Raw genomic sequence first — 13,991 nt, 5'->3', positions numbered from 1 at the left:
CCGGAAACGCTCCCAAAAAGTCAAGCGATCTTAATGGAAACCACACCATTCGATTCACTACATCAGAGAACTACATCACTAACTATTAACTATAAGAACTATTCACTATATCAGAGAGTTGGTTAAAATGTAGGACTTTGTTGTGTTTTTTTGTTGTTTTTTTCTTGGTTTGTATTGTTTAAAGTTGTATTATGTTCCTTGAGCTATGTTTGTACACTGTATTTTGTGTTGCTATGGCCCGTAGGCTTTTTGCAATAAATTTTATTGTATTGTTTCTTGGTTTGTATTGTTTAAAGTTGTATTATGTTCCTTGAGCTATGTTTGTACACTGTATTTTGTGTTGCTATGGCCCGTAGGCTTTTTGCAATAAATTTTATCGTATTGTTTCTTGGTTTGTATTGTTTAAAGTTGTACTATGTTCCTTGAGCTATGTTTGTACACTGTATTTTGTGTTGCTATGGCCCGTAGGCTTTTTGCAATAAATTTTATTGTATTGTTTCTTGGTTTGTATTGTTTAAAGTTGAATTATGTTCCTTGAGCTATGTTTGTACACTGTATTTTGTGTTGCTATGGCCAGCAAGCTTTTTGCAATAAATTTTATCGTATTGTTTCTTGGTTTGTATTGTTTAAAGTTGTATTATGTTCCTTGAGCTATGTTTGTACACTCTATTTTGTGTTGCTATGGCCCGTAGGCTTTTTGCAATAAATTTTATCGTATTGTTTCTTGGTTTGTATTGTTTAAAGTTGTATTATGTTCCTTGAGCTATGTTTGTACACTGTATTTTGGGTTGCTATGGCCCGTAGGCTTTTTGCAATAAATTTTATCGTATTGTTTCTTGGTTTGTATTGTTTAAAGTTGTATTATGTTCCTTGAGCTATTTTTGTACACTGTATTTTGTGTTGCTATGGCCCGTAGGCTTTTTGCAATAAATTTTATTGTATTGTTTCTTGGTTTGTATTGTTTAAAGTTGTATTATTTTCCTTCAGCTATGTTTGTACACTGTATTTTGTGTTGCTATGGCCCGTAGGCTTTTTGCAATAAATTTTATTGTATTGTTTCTTGGTTTGTATTGTTTAAAGTTGTATTATGTTCCTTCAGCTATGTTTGTACACTGTATTTTGTGTTGCTATGGCCCGTAGGCTTTTTGCAATAAATTTTATTGTATTGTTTCTTGGTTTGTATTGTTTAAAGTTGTATTATGTTCCTTGAGCTATGTTTGTACACTGTATTTTGTGTTGCTATGGCCAGCAAGCTTTTTGCAATAAATTTTATCGTATTGTTTCTTGGTTTGTATTGTTTAAAGTTGTATTATGTTCCTTGAGCTATGTTTGTACACTGTATTTTGTGTTGCTATGGCCCGTAGGCTTTTTGCAATAAATTTTATCTTATTGTTTCTTGGTTTGTATTGTTTAAAGTTGTATTATGTTCCTTGAGCTATGTTTGTACACTGTATTTTGTGTTGCTATGGCCCGTAGGCTTTTTGTAATAAATTTTATCGTATTGTTTCTTGGTTTGTATTGTTTAAAGTTGTATTATGTTCCTTGAGCTATGTTTGTACACTGTATTTTGTGTTGCTATGGCCCGTAGTCTTTTTGCAATAAATTTTATAGTATTGTTTCTTGGTTTGTATTGTTTAAAGTTGTATTATGTTCCTTGAGCTATGTTTGTACACTGTATTTTGTGTTGCTATGGCCCGTAGGCTTTTTGCAATAAATTTTATTGTATTGTTTCTTGGTTTGTATTGTTTAAATTTGTATTATTTTCCTTGAGCTATGTTTGTACACTGTATTTTGTGTTGCTATGTCCCGAAGGCTTTTTGAAATAAATTTTATAGTATTGTTTCTTGGTTTTTATTGTTTAATGTTGTATTATGTTCCTTGAGCTATGATTGTTCACTGTATTTTATGTTGCTATGGCCCGTAGGCTTTTTGCAATAAATTTTATTGTATTGTTTCTTGGTTTGTATTGTTTAAAGTTGTATTATGTTCCTTGAGCTATGTTTGTACACTGTATTTTGTGTTGCTATGGCCTGTAGGCTTTTTGCAATAAATTTTATTGTATTGTTTCTTGGTTTGTATTGTTTAAAGTTGTATTATGTTCCTTCAGCTATGTTTGTACACTGTATTTTGTGTTGCTATGGCCCGTAGGCTTTTTGCAATAAATTTTATCGTATTGTTTCTTGGTTTGTATTGTTTAAAGTTGTATTATGTTCCTTGAGCTATGTTTGTACACTGTATTTTGTGTTGCTATGGCCCGAAGGCTTTTTGCAATAAATTTTATAGTATTGTTTCTTGGTTTGTATTGTTTAAAGTTGTATTATGTTCCTTGAGCTATGTTTGTACACTGTATTTTGTGTTGCTATGGCCTGTAGGCTTTTTGCAATAAATTTTATTGTATTGTTTCTTGGTTTGTATTGTTTAAAGTTGTATTATGTTCCTTGAGCTATGTTTGTACACTGTATTTTGTGTTGCTATGGCCCGTAGGCTTTTTGCAATAAATTTTATTGTATTGTTTCTTGGTTTGTATTGTTTAAAGTTGTATTATGTTCCTTCAGCTATGTTTGTACACTGTATTTTGGGTTGCTATGGCCAGCAAGCTTTTTGTAATAAATTTTATCGTATTGTTTCTTGGTTTGTATTGTTGAAAGTTGTATTATGTTCCTTGAGCTATGTTTGTACACTGTATTTTGTGTTGCTATGGCCCGTAGGCTTTTTGCAATAAATTTTATAGTATTGTTTCTTGGTTTGTATTGTTGAAAGTTGTATTATGTTCCTTGAGCTATGTTTGTACACTGTATTTTATGTTGCTATGGCCCGTAGGCTTTTTGCAATAAATTTTATTGTATTGTTTCTTGGTTTGTATTGTTTAAAGTTGTATTATGTTCCTTGAGCTATGTTTGTACACTGTATTTTGTGTTGCTATGGCCCGTAGGCTTTTTGCAATAAATTTTATTGTATTGTTTCTTGGTTTGTATTGTTTAAAGTTGTATTATTTTCCTTGAGCTATGTTTGTACACTGTATTTTGTGTTGCTATGGCCCGTAGGCTTTTTGCAATAAATTTTATCTCATCCATAATACTGATCTGTGTAGAAAAAAAATTGTTCCCTTATTCAAAACATTCACGGTAGTTTGGTGATAAGTATACAGGGACTCTTGGCACAGAAAATCAAAAGTGTAGAAAGTAGATTCTGGATCTTAAAAAGCTCATGATAAGAGGCTAATTCCAAACATTCAAAATTCATTAACATCAAAGTTACCCTTCAAAATTTTTAGAATGACAAATTCGCAAAATTAGAAAAAGACAGAAATATTACCAGAAACCAGGACAATTTTGATGAAAATTAGTTCTATCAAAATCAACATGTCCAAGAACCTTATGGCGGAGGTTTCCAAACGAGATCCTTCAGAATAAAATGGAGAGAAATTTCAGAAGAAGTGCTCTTTGACACTGAATTAGAAAAACCATCTACATCTAAGGACATTGAACAGCCTTAGCTTTTTTACACATTACATACTTGTATTAAATTAAGTTAAGCTTATAATATTCACTTTCATCAACACAACGTTATAAGATTATAATAGTACCCGATGCAGACAACGATGTTCGCTTTTTCAAACGTTCACTGTAATTAATGGCAAGTATACAGCTACTTTTGACACAAAAAAATAAAAAATTTAAAAATCAGACCCCCTAAAAATTTTGAGGGGCAACAAAATTGCCTCCCCTAAATTTTTAGAAATACACCCCCCTCCTCCAAAAATTTACGTGAACTGAAGCCGCTATGTACCTTTCAGCTTTGCTCTAATGAAAATCATAAAATAAATACACTTTCCTGTTGGTTACTTCTGGCAAGTTTTGTAAATTCGGAACAAACTCACGAATACCTGACAATGCACCTTACGGTACTAGTCTCAATTTTAAATGTTAACAACAGAGATAGTAAAAAACCAGGTCAAAATAAATGTCAGCATTTGTAGTTCGTAACATATTGGGTAAACCAATATAAATCCAATTCCACTTAAATATTCCACCAAGGTTTATTGAAGGATTTAATATATTTGAATATAGATCTTTTTTTAAAGAAACAGTTTTTTTCTGTCATATATTTAAAATATTGCATCACTGATGTCAATTCAATGGGGAGGAATCTACCCCCCCCCCTCCCTAGATTTTGGAAAATACTTTTTCATGTTTTTTCGTTAGCAAAATGAAAAAAAAAACTACCCCTCCTAATTCTTATAAAATACATTTTGACCCTCTTCCCCCTACATTTTCAAGAACTGACGGCACTGGATTGCCCAATATACCTGGATGAACCAATACATATATCACACATTAAAAAGATTGCGCTTCTATATTTTCTTGCGCTTTTATAGGTTGATTTATTTTTTGCTTTATAGATTTAACTCCGAATGAAAAAAAAGCTTAGAATCTACTAAAAATGCTCCGAAATGGTCAATTTTTACAAATTTCTGCTATATTTCAAGACCCTTGACCTTTAGAGAAGTGGATACCCAAGGGGATTCCAAGATATAGTTTTTCCTTTGAGGGGAAAAAATGTGGCTAAAACATTCTGCGGATGAGGGAGAAAAACCTACAGCCTAACTTAACCTAAACCTCCAAGACTGACTCTAAACCTAAACCTTCAAGACTGACTATATAATGGGATGTTGACACATTCTTTCTGTTACCGTACTGATGAGGATCAAGGAGAGGTTCAACTTCAGCTTTTAGCCAATTTGCTACAAAACTTTCGTACATTTTGTTGGTCAAGGGGGTCAAAGTGATTGGCCCCCCAATCACTTTCCCCTTTGAGGGGAAAAAACAGTGGCTTACACATTCCGCTAATTTTTAAATATAAGCTAATATTTCATATAGGCATGAAGGAGTAAAACCTACAGCCTAACTCTGGATTTACATTGAAAGACAAAAAAAAAATACCAAAAATAGTTAAACTTACCAGACGCAATAACTACAGGGGGTTTGATAACTTTCAAATTTTCATCACAAAACGTCCATAGATCTGGAATCCGATTTGGGTCTCTGAAGATACTAATATGAATGTCAGTTATCTAGAAGAAATGTAGAATTGTGAATTATAGGAAATATAGAATTATAAGACTGGCAATACTACCAGAGATCTGGCAACCCTGCGCTGTTGTCCTTGAGAGAGCACGTGCATCAGAATTTGGATGTGCTTGGATGTGCGGCACGCAGAATCAAACATGAGCAGTGGTTCTCAAACTTATTTAGAAAAAGGAACCCCTTTTTACACACGAAACATTTTAGGTACCCCTTCTCAGTTACCAGTACTAAGTAAACTATAGCTAAAATATAAATAAAATTGCCAGTCCTGGAGTTTTATCAATTCTGTGATAAATATGAGCCCTCTTTGAAGTTTATACGAGCATCCCTTCCCTAAGAACCATATATGCCCCCAGGGCATAACCTACTATGCATTTTCTAGGTATTCCGATTTCAATTTAAAAAGTACTCGCGCAGCACTTCTTAAAGCTCTTATTTTTATGATTAGAAGCCCGTATGGAACACTAGCTACTCCATAACCGTGTCATCTTTATAACACATTTGTGATCACACATGTACTATCTTTAGTGCCTTTTTGGAGGCTGTTTATAGAGAAAGATTAAATTATTTGTAGTATTTTTTAAAATTATGCGAAGTTTTTGCAAGAAATTCAAATTCGGAATCGTAATCGAACTTATAGATAGGGGATAGCTGAACAGTCTCACTGCATCAGTACGGTTGATAGATTTCCGTAATTTCCTGGAATGATACACAGTTAATTCAATGCAATTTTGTGGATTGTTGTGTATATTTAGGCTAGTTTTATTGTTTTCTTTTCATTTTACTACACAGTGTAATATTTTTACGTTTCTAGTGGGGAACAAAAACATATATTATTATAAATATATAAGGATTTTTACGAAAGTTACTTGCGCTTTGGACTACAACATAACATGCTTCCCTTTAAATTAAGACTATCACGACAATACATCAGCTTGTTGATGCACCACTTTTTAAGTTACGCCACTTCGCCACTTGACTTGATTTTGCTCTTTTTCTTCTTTTGCTAATCCTTTTATCTAGGATTATTCCCTAATAATGTTTTCTAAGCCTTATAGAATAATTGCATCCAAAATGTTGTGAATTAGACCAACACTCAGCATTATAGAGAATAGTACTTTAGCTTTATATTTGTCTGGAGAAACGCGTTCGAGGATTTTAAGAGCATGTAAACCATATTTTCCATTATTTGAATAGTACAAAAAGTGTAGGGAAAATAGTTGTTTAAACAACTGTTTCCCTTTAATAAACGGACACTTTAAATTTTCTTAAAAAAGAAAAGAAAACATAACTGGAAACAGGTTATCTGTTTGTGTCTCAGCTATGCTCTCCTGTTGCTGTTTTGCAAAAGCCAAACACAAAAAAAAACTAAAAGAAAAAATATCATATATTTGTGTCTTAGCTATGTTCTGCTGTTTCTGCTTTCCAAGAAAACACAAATACAAAAAAAAAAAACAATAAAACAGGTTATCTGTCTGTGTCTTAGCTATTTTCTTCTGTTTGTTTCTAAAAGCCATAATACAGAAAAAAAGCATAAATCAAAAATGTTATCTGTCTGTGTCTTAGCTATTTTCTGCTGGTTTCGGTTTCCAAAAACACAACCTAAACATTTTTTTTTCTTTTTTATTTAAGCGCCTTTAATCTTATAATATTTTTCTGACGTTGTGGTAACGTTGAATTCTGACATGGTTGAGAATTAAATGGCCCACAAGTGATTTTAACTATTAATACACGTAATAAGTTTTATTGTGCTAAAAGCCTTAGGGCCATGATAATGCAAAAAAAGAACAAAATTCACTTTTAAGTAATTTATATTACATAAGCAAAGAAAAACACAAATCACAAAAATCTAAGTGCTCCATTGTCAGCCTGAAAAATCGTCCAAAATTTACTTCATCAGACATCTGTCATCTAACTTCCCAGTCTCAATACACTTCGTTTCGCAACTCACAATTCTTCATACTCATACATCACATGACCCACACTGTCATCCATACTTATATAAGGTCAGGCAGATCTTATAAGTATCAGATAAATACTTGTATAAAGTTCATATAGATCAAGGAATATGAAAGCATATGACTTACTGGTCCAACGCGTGAAACCCCAAACAACAACAACAACGAATGGCCCATTACAAATTGTACAACACACTTCTGGCGCAGTCTGTGACTATCATTCCAAAAAAAGGACAAAAAACATAAATGAAAATTCATCTTCCTTACATCTTTGTTTTATCCCATTTGTGTTCATGAGGTAGAATGCATTTTTGAGCAAAATACAGGTAGGAGGGAGAGGGGGCTGGGTTACTTCGAAAAAACAAAATATTACCTAGGCTTCATTTCGACTAATAGTTTATATGTATAGGCAGGAGAACTGGAGTTAGATGTATCCCAAAATTAAGCTTGCAGGGCCTCTGAATGAGATCTAGTCTTATGATTGGAGATTATCATGTAATAACAAATAGAATTCTTTCACCAGCAACTGCTGATGTTACATCCATTTGCAGTAATACGTTCTATAGTCTGATCCCTTAAGATAACCATTAACGAATTTGAGCAAGTTGTGACTTGTCAGTCGTCTCCCAGAGCCATAGAAGAACATACCAGTAGCGAAATGTTTTTCCAAACATGACACACATTTCATAGCGCGTAATTTGGAAAGTTTCCGGACTGTCAGAGCAACAGATTCAGTTGCTATTTGGCATTCAATCAGATCGGCGCTAAACATTTGTCATTGCGCTTGCGCAAAGGTGAGGTCATAAAGAATGATTTAGCTTGCGTGGTTTTAGAAGTGTTTCAAAAATCTTCAATGGAGAGAAACAAACTTTTCGCTACTGTATGTTACTTCTACTCTGCCCAGAGCTCGCCGAGGGGAATTGCGTTTACTTATCATCATGGATTTCGAACAAAGCCTTAACATTCAGTTTTGTTTTACGTTGCAGAAAAGTGCTACAGAGGCTCATGAAACGTTGAAAGCAGCATATGGCGATAAGATTGTGATTCTGAATACTATTTACGAGTGATATGAGGGATTTCCAAGCATAAACGAGCCGACTGAAGACGAGAAACGGCCGGGAAGTCCTTCGACCTCAAAATCAGACGAAAATATTCAAAAAGTGGCAAAAATGGTTTGTTCATACAGGCGATTGACTATTCAAGAGCTTCTTGAAGAACTTAACATGTCGTATGAGCCCAGGGGTTTCCTTCTTTAAAAATGGGTCAATGGTTTCCTCCTTTGTCACAGCAATGTGCCGTGCCTCATCTCACTTCTAATCCGCCAATTTTTGGCCACAAAAAGGTTCTGGTATGTCTACATTCACCTTACTCTCTGAATTAAGCACCTTGCGACTTCTGGCTCTTCTGAAAATAAAAAAATTCCTGACAAAACCGCTATTCCTGACATTGAGAGGGCCACAACAGAGCAACTGAACCGATAGGAGCCTTCCAAATATGTTTCCAGTCGTAGAATCAAAGCTGGATTAAGTGCATCGCTAGCCACGGAGAGCACTCTGAAGGAGATTAATTCAAACGTGATGTAACCCTATTACTTTATTTTTGATAAAACTCTCATTGTATTTTTTCACAAAAAAAAATTAGGTAAATTACTGACAGAAACAAAAAGGACAGCCAAAAGCAAAAGAACAGCAATTACAAATAAAAAAAAAACATAAAACAAATAAATACAACAATAACAACGCTTAGAACGTGACGGCATGAAAAGGGATTTGTTACTGCTAGGAATCTGCTTAAAGTAGCAATTCTATCACCAAAAGCAAAACCAGATTCATTTTTCAACCTGAAACATATTAAACTATTGATAGCCAAAGTAGGAGAACCCCAGATATATTTTACAAAACCAAAAACAAGTAACATGTGTTGGTTTATTATTCACATTTAGAAGCTGGTCCCAAAACGGTCGCCAAACTATACCATGGGGTAAAAGCCTCAATTAGATGGGCTGTAATACGACATTTACACAGCCTTTATAAAATAGGCTAGAAAATTTGTGGACAAAAAGATAAACACCTAGAGCACTAGTCCAAAAATTTGAATTAAGACACAAATTCGCTCTTAGAATTACTGAAAGATTGCCAAATAAGAATGACATAATGCCAGACGAGTCACAAGAGTCACCTGATTATATCAGACATAATTGTTTATGTCTTATCTAATTGTTACCTAATTATCTAATTGTTCCCTAATTGTGATTGGTTACCTAATTGTTTGTCTTTCTTTTTTTTTCTTTTTTTCCTTCTTTTTTTTTCTTTTTTCTCTTAGATAGATAGATATTTTATTTATGAAATATACATAATGCTACAAAATACACCTGCGCACATGCCTAGTAAGTAAGTAAGTTTATTTGTAACCCGCAATATAAAATAAAGTTGGAGAAAAAAAAAGAAAAAACAAAATAATATAGTCCACTAGGAAATAATAAGAAAACACAACATAAATAACTTAACTATATCGATTGTAACAGTAACCTGGAAAATAAAAAGCAAGGGGTTCATTGGCACATATCTTTCTTGGAGTATTGGTCCTCAGATCCTTAACGATGTTGTCAAGCAGCACTAGAGGGCCGATAAGTCCAAAATGAGAAATAACCTTGTGATTTCTGTACCACCTTGGCAAATATAGCAGGAATTTACAATATTTAAAATAGCCTCTCCTTAGCTGAAGACGGGTTTTTTTGCGCATTAGAGGCTGCAAACCGGGAAGAAAAAGAATTGCAGGAGAACAAAACTATGGTAAAATTTACATAAGCCGCGGCGGCTGTACCTCCCTCTATTAGACGAGATTTTACCATATGAGAATCGAATGCACTGCAGAGCACTAGCAACCAGAGACGAGCATGTAGTCGAAAGTGTATCAGAAAAAGTAATCCCAAGCCATTTCCACTTTGAGACAAACTTCAGTAGCAATGCGCCCCCATTTAAAGGAAGGGCAGGGCTAGTAATTTTAAAACACAGGCACTAGCATTATGAAACATTTACGGAAAGCCCACTTATATTCAAGGCACTAATCAGAATATTTGGATTTATTGTGACGCCTGAGATACCGTGACTAACTAGCAGAACATCATCAGCATAGGCAATGTGACTAACAGCAGTATTTTCTAAAAATACAATAGGAGACGGCATTCGCAAACAGTCCGCAGGCACAGTTTTAAAAATATATGAGGCAGCACACCACCTTGCCTGACTCTCTCCTTTACTGAGATAGGCCCGGATATATCAAACATCCATTTTAACCAAACCAACGAATTGGAATACCAATATTGAAGACCTTTTACTACGGAAGAAATAACTCCTGCTTTAACTAAGCAGTGGAGCGCTTGCGAATGTACAACGTTGTCAAAAGCACCCGAGATATCAATCGAGCAAAAATCAAGTTGCCTTTTTTACATTTTCCCGAGACTAGCAACTGACCAAGTATATGATGGGCCTGAGAAAAACCAAACCTGACTCTGAACCCAAATTAATAATCAATAACATCACAGTTACTTAAATTTTCAGGCAATATAGAATACTGAAACAGATTTCTCATGAAGAAAGAAACTGTATTGTGTAGATACCTGGATTTATGGTATGCGTTCTTTCCCTTTTTTAGAGCCGTTTTTATAAATCGTGAAAGACCACTATCTGGAACAAACGACTGAGCTAAACACATCTGGAATAGGAGCTGAATGTGTGTTAACAATAATGGACACTTAATGGTGAAGTGATTATAGCACAGACCATCCATATCAGGAGCACTTGATTTCTTAACATTCTTAAAAGCCCAGTAGATATCACCACTGGATATTGACAACATATAGACTTGCTGAAGAGCTTGAGGAATAGTATTTCCATAAGGAAGAAAACTTGAACTGGAAGAAATGATTAAATGTAGAAAAAACACGAGTAAAATAAGCAACAAAATCACTGATTTAATACTCGAAACGGTAGCAGGCACACACTTTCTGCTATTAATTACATTGGAACAAGACTTCCGATCCCAGGGGCCTCCAAACCATTCAGGCGGGCTTGACGCAAAGAAGATCTAAACTGACGTTTCAAATTTTGCTTAATTTTAAATACTTCACCAGACTTGGGCCGATCACAAGTAATCTAAAGGCGAAGCCAAAACTTCGCGCCGTGTTTAGCTTTTTAAACTTCTGGGAACATATTCCATTACAGTCTTTTGGTGCCAAATCTAACACGTTCAACAGGAACTGAAACTGAAGCAGCTGACTTCAAACAATGCACAATCTGGTAATAGTAACAATTTAAATCAATCTTAGCTTTCGGTGACCTTAGAGACGTTTGTAAAAGGTGAAAAGGCACTTTCAGGCTTGATAATAACAAGCAATAAACATAAAAATAAGCTTTAGAATTTACTCGTTTCCAATGTTGATTATCAAACTATGTATTGTTGTTAGAAAAAACGGTCTTAGGTAAATAGAAGAGGCGACTCAATTTCACACGTTAGAGGCTAATGATCATTGATAACTCCATCATCCAAAAAATACACAAGAGGAATCACAAGAGATCCTCTTCAAACTATAATATGACTGCTTATTAGATTCTGCAAGTTGTGAGTTTTTTTCTCTTCTTCTTTTCCCCCTCCTTTCATGTTATTTCTCTTTTGTTTTAGTTCCTTTTAAATTTTTATGTATTACTCTGTAACTGGTAATCTTTGATTTCTATTGATTTGTGTTGCATTTTATGTGTTTTTCCTCGTGATACTTCACGTATTGTACCTCTGTACAGTGTGGGTTAAAAATAAATAATGATAATAATAATAATAATACCAAGCACTTTTTGATTAAAGACATGAGAAAGGTAAGGTAAAGGTAAAAGGATGCGGCACTAGACCCTTAAGGTCCAAACCGGCGGTGCTGATCTCCGTTTCGTGGCCCTTTCAGCCAGGAAGTGCAATGGGGAGCTGGGGGCCAGCCAACCTATGCTTTCGCAAACCCTTCCTGTTTTACTTCCCCAGATTTCTCCAGGTACCCATTTAGAGCTGGGTTGACTCTGGCTAAACTTACAGGGTCACACCACTGACCCGCGTCCCAAACTAAGAAACTGACCACACCAGGGATCGAACCCGAACCCACATTTTCTTGAAAGGATCAAATCTCACACTTACGATACCATCATGACCATCCAGGGTATCAAGGGTCTCTTCGCGCTCAATAGGATCTTTGAGGTCAGAAGGTGTTTTTTTTTTAGAATAACTGCATAGGACGGTTTTGAGACAATACATTCTTGCATTAACGACGGAGGACATCCAATTCTTCCAGGCAGGACAGCTCGCACACACTCAGATAAAGAGCGCAGCTCAGACAAACATGAGTTTAAACAGCAACTCAACACACAAAAGGCATTGGCAGGACTAAGTGGTAATTCACTCGGGTGGCAGATAACAAAGACTGGCAGACCAACATAATCAGCATCATACTTTGCGATAGTATCGATAATATCAGAGACACTGTTAATAAACGCATTTGTACTCACTCTCTTAGGCTGAATTTCCCCAGGATGGCAAAACTGGAAGATTTGCCTCCTTGCTTCAGAAAACCTGGGCAAGCATGAAAAATTCAGACATATGTATCTTCATAATATCTGCTGAAAAGCCTTTTTCGATACTGTTTTGGACAAAAATCAGAACAGGACAATAAACGAGCATTCCAGCGGTCCACGCCATCCGCACCAAATGCTGAATACATACAGAATGAAGAAGCCTAGGAACAAGGGAAGTGTAAGGACCCCCTCAACTGTCCCCCACAATTTACGGTTAATTTAACACCGGCGGGTAAAATACGTCACTTGCGGGAGGTTCTTTCCCCTCTTCTGCTAGTTCCCAGTACGCTTCTTAATGATAAGAAATCAAAAATAGCGTTATAGAAAATTGATACAATAGATGGCGTGCCAATCTTCCCGAGAAAACCGATGGTGCTGGTGAAAATACCCAGGGAAAAGGGCTTATTCTAATAATTGGAGAAGGTCATACAAACACTACTTGACAAAAAATCTATCTTTAGAGGGTAAACAACAACAGGAAAAGACATCAAAATAATTCAGAAACTTTTTCAAGTAACCAGCAAAGATGCAAACTCAGACACAATAGCATTGAATATGACCTAGTTTGGTAGAGAATATTACCAGAAATCTCAGCTTCAGGGGAGGGGTCTAGGAACACATCAATTTCATCCTTGAAAAAATCCATGAGCCAGAAAAATAGCCTGTTAAAATTACCCATATTAACTCACAGCACTATGAACGCACTTAAAAATCCAATTTGTAGAGAATAATACCCAAAATCTTGGCCTTAGGGGGGGGGGGGATTAGGTCTAAGAATATACTAGTTTTACCTTTGGAAAAATCTGTGATCCAGCAAAATGTAAAATTGAAAGTTAAATAGCTTTTGGACATCAGCCTATACTTAAAGTAGATTTCGGGGTGTATTTACCAATTCCAGATAAGATTACCTGAACAAAATAAAACAGTGACCCTTTTTTACTTCCGAGCGTGTCACCATCTTTGACTTCTCTATCTTCGGCTGGATTAGTGTGAACCTTCAAAGCAGCTATGATTCTGGCCAGAAGAATACCAACTATGGCCAGCAGGCAACAAAATACTACCTGCAGTTGCATATCTGCAGCAACTCCTTTCTTGAGAAATTACTTATATCAAGCAATCTGAATTATTATTTTTCTGGAAAGTAAAAACAATGATTTAGCTAAATAGTTCCCAATAGGAATTGAACCCGAGGACCCTTTACGAGGTCCCACAATAACATGGACTAGAAAAATCTTAGAATATTTAAACATGGAACAACACACGAGTTGGTTAAATTGGCTCCAAAAAAAAAGAAAGAAAAAGAAAAATTAGGCAAAAATGCAATATATCAGCTTCCT

At 35.2% G+C, this 13,991-nt stretch overlaps 1 protein-coding gene across 3 annotated transcripts in view; it reads right to left on the bottom strand.

Annotated features, from left to right (window-relative positions):
- LOC148949147 (transmembrane protein 62-like) overlaps positions 1-13,991 on the bottom strand; it is a 194,378-nt gene that overhangs the window by 104,179 nt on the left and 76,208 nt on the right. For all 3 annotated transcript variants that reach the window (XM_089092848.1, XM_089092847.1, XM_089092846.1), the window contains exons 2-3: positions 13,563-13,788; positions 4,963-5,074 (exon numbers count right to left, since the gene is read on the bottom strand). In XM_089092848.1, the coding sequence (XP_088948974.1) occupies positions 4,963-5,074; positions 13,563-13,727 (277 nt within the window). In that variant the 5' untranslated portion in view covers positions 13,728-13,788. The remainder of the gene's footprint in view (positions 1-4,962; positions 5,075-13,562; positions 13,789-13,991) is intronic.

Source organism: Artemia sp. Qi Xiang Cuo, chromosome 8, assembly GCF_049724085.1.
Source record: "Artemia sp. Qi Xiang Cuo chromosome 8, ASM4972408v1, whole genome shotgun sequence".
Classification (NCBI taxonomy): Eukaryota; Metazoa; Arthropoda; class Branchiopoda; order Anostraca; family Artemiidae; genus Artemia; species Artemia sp. Qi Xiang Cuo.
This window is presented reverse-complemented; position numbering and strand designations above follow the sequence as displayed.